The sequence below is a fragment of the Prionailurus bengalensis genome, chromosome C1, assembly GCF_016509475.1.
Source record: "Prionailurus bengalensis isolate Pbe53 chromosome C1, Fcat_Pben_1.1_paternal_pri, whole genome shotgun sequence".
Lineage (NCBI taxonomy): Eukaryota > Metazoa > Chordata > Mammalia > Carnivora > Felidae > Prionailurus > Prionailurus bengalensis.
The window spans coordinates 1,378,482-1,384,561 of NC_057345.1; the positions used below are offsets into that span (position 1 = coordinate 1,378,482).

The 6,080-nt window shown below is 67.8% G+C and overlaps 1 protein-coding gene across 1 annotated transcript in view; it reads right to left on the reverse strand.

The window, feature by feature from the left end:
* The window catches only part of MMEL1 (membrane metalloendopeptidase like 1), a 34,375-nt gene extending 28,370 nt beyond the window's left edge, over window positions 1-6,005 (reverse strand). The window contains 2 exon segments of the mRNA XM_043573596.1: window positions 1,096-1,262; window positions 3,262-6,005. Of these exon segments, the coding sequence (XP_043429531.1) occupies window positions 1,096-1,252 (157 nt within the window). The 5' untranslated portion in view covers window positions 1,253-1,262; window positions 3,262-6,005.
* Between the last annotated feature and the right edge of the window lie 75 nt (window positions 6,006-6,080).

Consider the following 6,080-nt stretch of genomic DNA (forward strand, 5'->3'; position numbering starts at 1 on the left):
ACTCAGGAATCCGGGAAAAAAATCATCGTGGAAATGAGAAAGCACTGAGAAATACACAGTAACACTGCATGTAAATTCTTCTGCGGACTCAAAGGGCCTGAGGCCGAGATCAGCTGGGGGGTGGGGGCCGGGGGGACAGTCCCGTCCTCTGGAAGCCTCTCAACCAGGTGTTTCCAGCCCAGCGAGCCCCGAACTAGGCTCCTCGAGGTCTGGGCTCCCCAGGGCTCTCTGTGCAGCCAGAGGCTCCTCCCCTGCCCCCTGCCCCTGGAGCTGGCAGTGCCCCCATCCTGGCGGGGGTCCCAGAGGGGCCAGAGACCAGAGCAGCTGGCAGGGGTCCTCCGGGCGCCTGGACAGGCTGGGAGCAGCGCTGGGCTGGGACGCCCATCCCATCCATAGGCTGCGACCACTTCTGGTCCCCAGAAATAGCCTCGTCTAGCAATGGATGGCTGCTTCCCTGCGGTGCACAGGGCCAGGGCCAGGCCAGTGTCATTCTAGTGACAAAGGCCGTGATGCCCTACTGTGAGCCCCTCTCCGGAGTCCCGTGCCCGCTGCCCTGGGGGTGGGGGTGGGGGTGGGGGGTCAGCACCCACATCCGGGCTGGGGTGGCGCCTGTGAGCAGCAGGGTGCAGCCCAGGTGCAGACACGTGAGCCCCACCCCCGCCAGGCCCCCCACCCAAGTCGGGGACAGCCCCTCCCTATCCAAGCGGAGGGGGAACCTTGCACAGCAGCCCCGGCTGCACCCCCGGGAGCCCAGTCTGACCCCTCCCACCGTCTTGCACCCAGGGGAGCCTGTCTGGGGGTCACGACTTCTGCAGGGGGGGGGGAAGGAGGAGGGCAGCCGCCTCCGTGAGACACAGGTGAGCGCAGGGGAAGAGCGCGGCTCCCGCCACCCGCCGGCCGGACCGCAGTGCGGGAGGGGAGGGGGCTGCGCGGAGCCTGCGGAACCGGCCGGGGCGGCCGGCCCTGGGCAGAGCCTTCTGGAAGGGGCCGCCGGCGCCCTGCAGGTTAGTGCCAGGTGCGGACCCTGGGCCCCCGCCTGCCCCCTCGACCAGACGGGCGCATCGGGGTGGGTGGGCGGGGGGCGCCTTCACTCACCTCCGCCGCGGGCGGCGTAGAGGAGGCCCAGGGCCACCAGGGCGACACTCAGCAGCAGCAGCAGCAGCAGCAGCCCCCCCTCCAGGAGGCCCGGGCGCTTCTGTCCCGACCAGCCGGCAATCTCCACCATCCCTACCGGGCTCTCGGGCTTCCCCATCGCCAAGTCTCTAGACGGGGGAAAGTGCACAGCTGAGAAAGTCCAAGGCCAAGGGCAAGGGCTGTGTGTCCGGCCAGGGTGGGGAGCCGCGCGTGGAGCCCCTGGGGCCCTGCCCGAGTCTGGGAGGCCGGTCCCTTCAGGACACCGGGCTCCTGTCCCCACTGCCCGGTCCACAGCCGGCTCTCGGCCTGTGTCTCGCTAGCCGGTCTCCCCAGGCCAGAGCCTCTGAGGGCCCGAGGTGCCGGTGGGGGGGCGGGGGCGGTGCGGCCCGCGGGCCATGGTGGCAACCTCTCCCCAAGGTCGGCTTCTCCAAGCCCGCTCTCCAGCAGGGGTCGTCCAGGGACCACTCTGCTCACAGCTGGGGGTGGGCACCAGGGACCCAGCAGGCCCAGCTCCCCATGCTTGCCAAGGGGCTAGGGCAGCGGAGCCGGCCTGGGGCCCTAGTTCCCCGGGGCTGGGGAGGGGGTCCTGGAGTCCTGGAGCTACGGGCCCCGAAACCCCTCTGGGAGGTGGCATGGGCCACTGGGCTTCCTGCCCACCTTTCCCGCCCGGAGCCCAGGAGTGGACCCTGGGGAGACCAGAAGGACGGGCGCCCACGCAGGCAGTGACCGTGAAGGCCAGCCCCAGCAGCCACCTGGCCGGCGTGCATCCCTGTGTCCCCCTTCCCCACCCTCCCCTGCCCCCGCCACTCCAGGGGTGGGCAGCGGTGGAGGACCGTCAGGGTTGTGGCAGACAGGAGAGGGCGCGCTGCCTGGGGACAGGCGGGGACAGCAGACCCCGAGGGCTCTGAGGTCTGCACTCCCTTTGGCAAGTGGGCGTGCACACGCCCCTCTTTGCTGGCGCGCACAGCCCTGCCCCTGGGACGGCTGTGCAGCTGGGAACAGCTGGCCGCTGGCCTGTGCGTCAGACTCCCGGTCCTCAAACACCGTGACACAGCCGAGCCCCGCACCAGTGCCCACGCTGCACCAGGCAGGGCCGCGAGTTCGGGAAAAGCCTGAGGAAGACCATGCCAGTCGGGCCCATGGGCAGGCAAGCGCGGCTGCTGAGACACGCTGGGGCTGGCGCAGGTGTCCCTACCTGCCAATGCCCAGGGGTCTGCCTGAGTTCTGTCTCCCGCTCTGGGCGGGGGCGGGGGGGGGGGGTGGCCCTAGGCGGGTCTTACTCTCCCCGGGCCTCACCTGCTCCATGACCCAAATGGAGAGAAGCCAGGCCTGCTCTGATCTCAGCACCCTCCGCAGCCCCCGCCCGTCACCTGTCTGCGCACCCCATGTGGTCCTCCGCCCTCAGCGCCCGGCAGACCCCTCCTCGGAGGCTTTGCCCTTCCCCCAGACCCTCCCCCCGCCCCCTCACTCCCCAAAAGCCCCTGCTCAAGGCCATCTTCCCAGTGGAGCCTTCCCTGGGTCCGTCTTCACCAGCCTGACCCCCGGACCTGATTTCTGTTTTGCCACCAGATGTGCGATTCAGGCTCGATGCCCCTGACTTCCGTTTCCATGGTCCCCCTCCCCATGGGAAATGTCGGCACCATGGGGGCACGGGGCTCCGTCTGCCTGGGTCCCCAGCACCCACTCTGGTACCCACGACCCCAGAAGCATCAACCAACATCTGCTGAACGATGAACGAAGGAACGGGTTCGGCTGGACGGGTCCGAGCCTTGGCCTAGGGTCTGTGGCTCCGGCCTCTCCAATGGCTTTTGTCTTAGGTCAGAACTAGTGAATGCGTTCTCTCCTTCTGTGCCGCTCGCTTCCAGGAACTCAGTTGGGCAGAAAAGTGCGCACACACTTTCATATTGAGGGCTAAGGGCAAAGCCAAGTGCTAGGGAATCAGAGCAGGCCTCTCCGGGCTATGGTGGTCAGCCAAGGAAATGGGGCTCGTCGGAGGGGAACGGTGTGGGCGCGCTCACAGAATGCTCTGCCCGGCCCCTGGGAGACGGGCTGGGCACTGCTAGGGTGCTCCCTCCGTGCTGCCCAGGAAAGCTGGCCCTGGCAGGCAGCCCCCCTCCCTCGGCTCACCTTCAGGTCACTCGGGGGCGGCCGCGTCCCAGGGGCAGGTCTCAGAAGGCTGGGTCGGGCTGGCCTAGAGCTCCCGTGAGCTGGGGCCAGGTGGGAGGGCTCCCAGGGCCGGAGAGCAGTGGCTTCAGGTGGGGTTCCACTGAGGCTTCCGGGCCTCCTTTGTGACGCAGGCGGGGGTTCCCTGGAGGCGGGACCATCTCCCACTCACCGGCAGGGGGTTCCATCTGGGTCTGGTGTGGGGGAGGGGCCGAGAGCAGCTCCTGGCCGAGCGAGGGTCCCTTTGCAGGCCTCTGGCCCTGCGTCCTGCTTCCTCCTCCCTCCTCGACCCCACCGTCCTGAGGGGGCTGCGGGGGCTGCGGGGAAGGAAGGCCAGGCCCTCCCCCCGCCCTGCCTGCGAGGCGGGGACCAGAGACCCTCACTGGCAGTGGGGTTTGCCAAGGCCCCGCCGTGGGGCTCTGCCCCTTAGTCTCCAGTGAGATTGGTGGGTTCTGGGGGCCTCGCCAGGTATAAAGGGAGCACCACCTCCCTACCCGAGACACCCACGTTCCGCCAGCTTGGGACTCAGCAGCCTCCCTCTGCCCCTGGGGACTCTTGAGGGGCAGTCGGTCCTGGCTAGGGGAACAGGAGAGGCTTCTGGACTTGACAGGGGCACGCCAGTGCTTCCGAGCGTGAACCAGTCGGCCGGCTGACGGAGGCCGGGGGCTCCGGGTGGAGCAGGTCCAGCCACAACCCAGGCTTCCGTTCCTCGGGCCCCACTCGGGTGCCAGCACGGTTCTGCTCCTGTTTCAGAACCCCACGGAACAAGCGGTCCCCCAGGCCCCTGGGGCTGGAAGGGTGTCTGGGCAGGGCCGCCCATGCTGGGTCCTGCTGGGAGATGTCACACCCTTTTGGGGTAGCTCTCTGCTTGCCCCCCCCCCCCCCCCCGGAGGAGGGCAGCACTGGGGGAGGGGGGCTGATAGCTGACCCCACCCCCACTGCCCAGGCGAGGCTTTCCTCACCCCCCTGTCTGGTCTGTCTCCCGGCACCCACCCCATCTGAAGGCCGGAAACCCAGGCAGAGCGAGGAGCCGGCAGCCTGGGGCACCTGGGCTGCTGGCCTGGAAGGGCACGAGGTCAAGGTCAGGGGGGTGAGCCGCCGGGGGACTGCCCATCCCAGGGGCCTTGAGGCGGGCCAGGGGCCAGCTCGGCCAGCTCGAAGCTCCTTCCCAGAGCATGACGGCCCTGGGGACCCCACAGGTGACACGGTCCAGCCAGAGTACCACCTCTTACCCCGCCACCAAGGCCGCCGGGATGCAGACGCTGGCTGCTGGCCAGAGCCCAGCCCGCCGTTCCCACCCAAGCTGCCGGTTCATGGGTTCTGTCTGCAGCCGTCCAGAAGCTATGAGCCAGGGGCCAGCGGGGCGTGGTGCTGAGGCCGACACCATCTGGCGGGGCCGGCAAGGCGGTGCTCGGGTACCTGGCAGCCAAGGGAAGCCACGGCTCCACAGGGCAGGGAGCTACAGACCCCCAGCCCGGCCAGGTCCTGGGTGCAGAGTCCCAGCCCCCATCTTATCGTGCCCAGGACAGTCTGGAGGGTGGATTTAAGCCTTTTTCCTAGGTGAGCTCGGGGGTCAGTGGGGGCTCCCTGCTCACCCCTGCCTGCATCTTGGGCAAACGATGGGAGATGGGGGGTTGGAGACCCAGGCTCCCATGGGGGGGGGTGGGCACCACCTCCCTCATCGGCCCTGGGACGAGGGCAGGTCTAAGACCTGCCCTTGACTGTCGCCACCCCTGCTCTCGGGCAGGATCGTCTGGGGCGGTTCCTGTTCTCTGCACGAAGCCCGGCCCCACCTGGCAGGTGTCTCTGGGCCTCTGCAGGGCAGGGATCGGATCTCCCCGCGGGTCTGCCCACCCGTGCTGTGGACAGGCGCGAGGCGCCCTGCTCAGAGAAGACAATCGGGCTGGAGGAAGTTGAGGACATTCCCGGAGCACTCACAAAGCTCCGGTGAGAGCCCGGCCTGTGGGAGCACCCCCACACCCTCCCTGACAGCTGCTTCCTGACAACAGGCCTTGGGTCCCCCGCACAGGAGGGAAGGGGCTGGCTTCTGACTGCCCCTGGTCTCTGTCACTGAGCCACCAAGCCAGTCCCCTCACCTAGAAGAGCCGTCACAGAGTCTGAGAGAACGGATGGTCTGTGCCAGGCGCAAAGGTGTGGTCGGCAAATAGCACACGGGGCATGGGGCATGCACAGGGGAGCTCGGTCACCCAGCGGGGGTTGTGGGTGACAGACGGCAGCCTGTTCGGAGAGGCTGCTCGTCCGTCTTGAACTCTGTGGTTGCTGCTTCCACGGTCCCTAGGGTTCTGCCCGTTACATAACTGCCACCTTCTTAGCTAATTAGCGATTCTTTATATTAAACCCTCTCCATTGCGATCACTGGTGTGGTTTCCGTCTCGAGTGGACCCTGACTGATAGGTAAATTGGTACCAAGAGTGGTCCCTGCCACCAGACCCACAAAGACAGATCTGGGGCCTGGCTCGGTCGTGTCCTTGGGCCTGTCTGCACGGCCAGGCTCGTCGGGAAGGGAGACTTGCGGTGTGCAGGGGCTTCACGACTGATGGTGATGGAGCGGTCACCGTGGTGGTGGTTGTGACGCACCCACTGAATCAGGGGGCGTGGGAGCCCAGGCGCTGTGGCGCGTGGCCGTTCCTGCAGTGATGGTGGCCGCAGGGACTGTGGCAGGGGGTGGGCTCTCCTGAGTGTCCCGGAGCACACACAGGAAGAAAATGACCAGCTCAGGTCATAGCCCGGGAGTCAGGGGGCTCCATGGCGGCCCTGAGAGG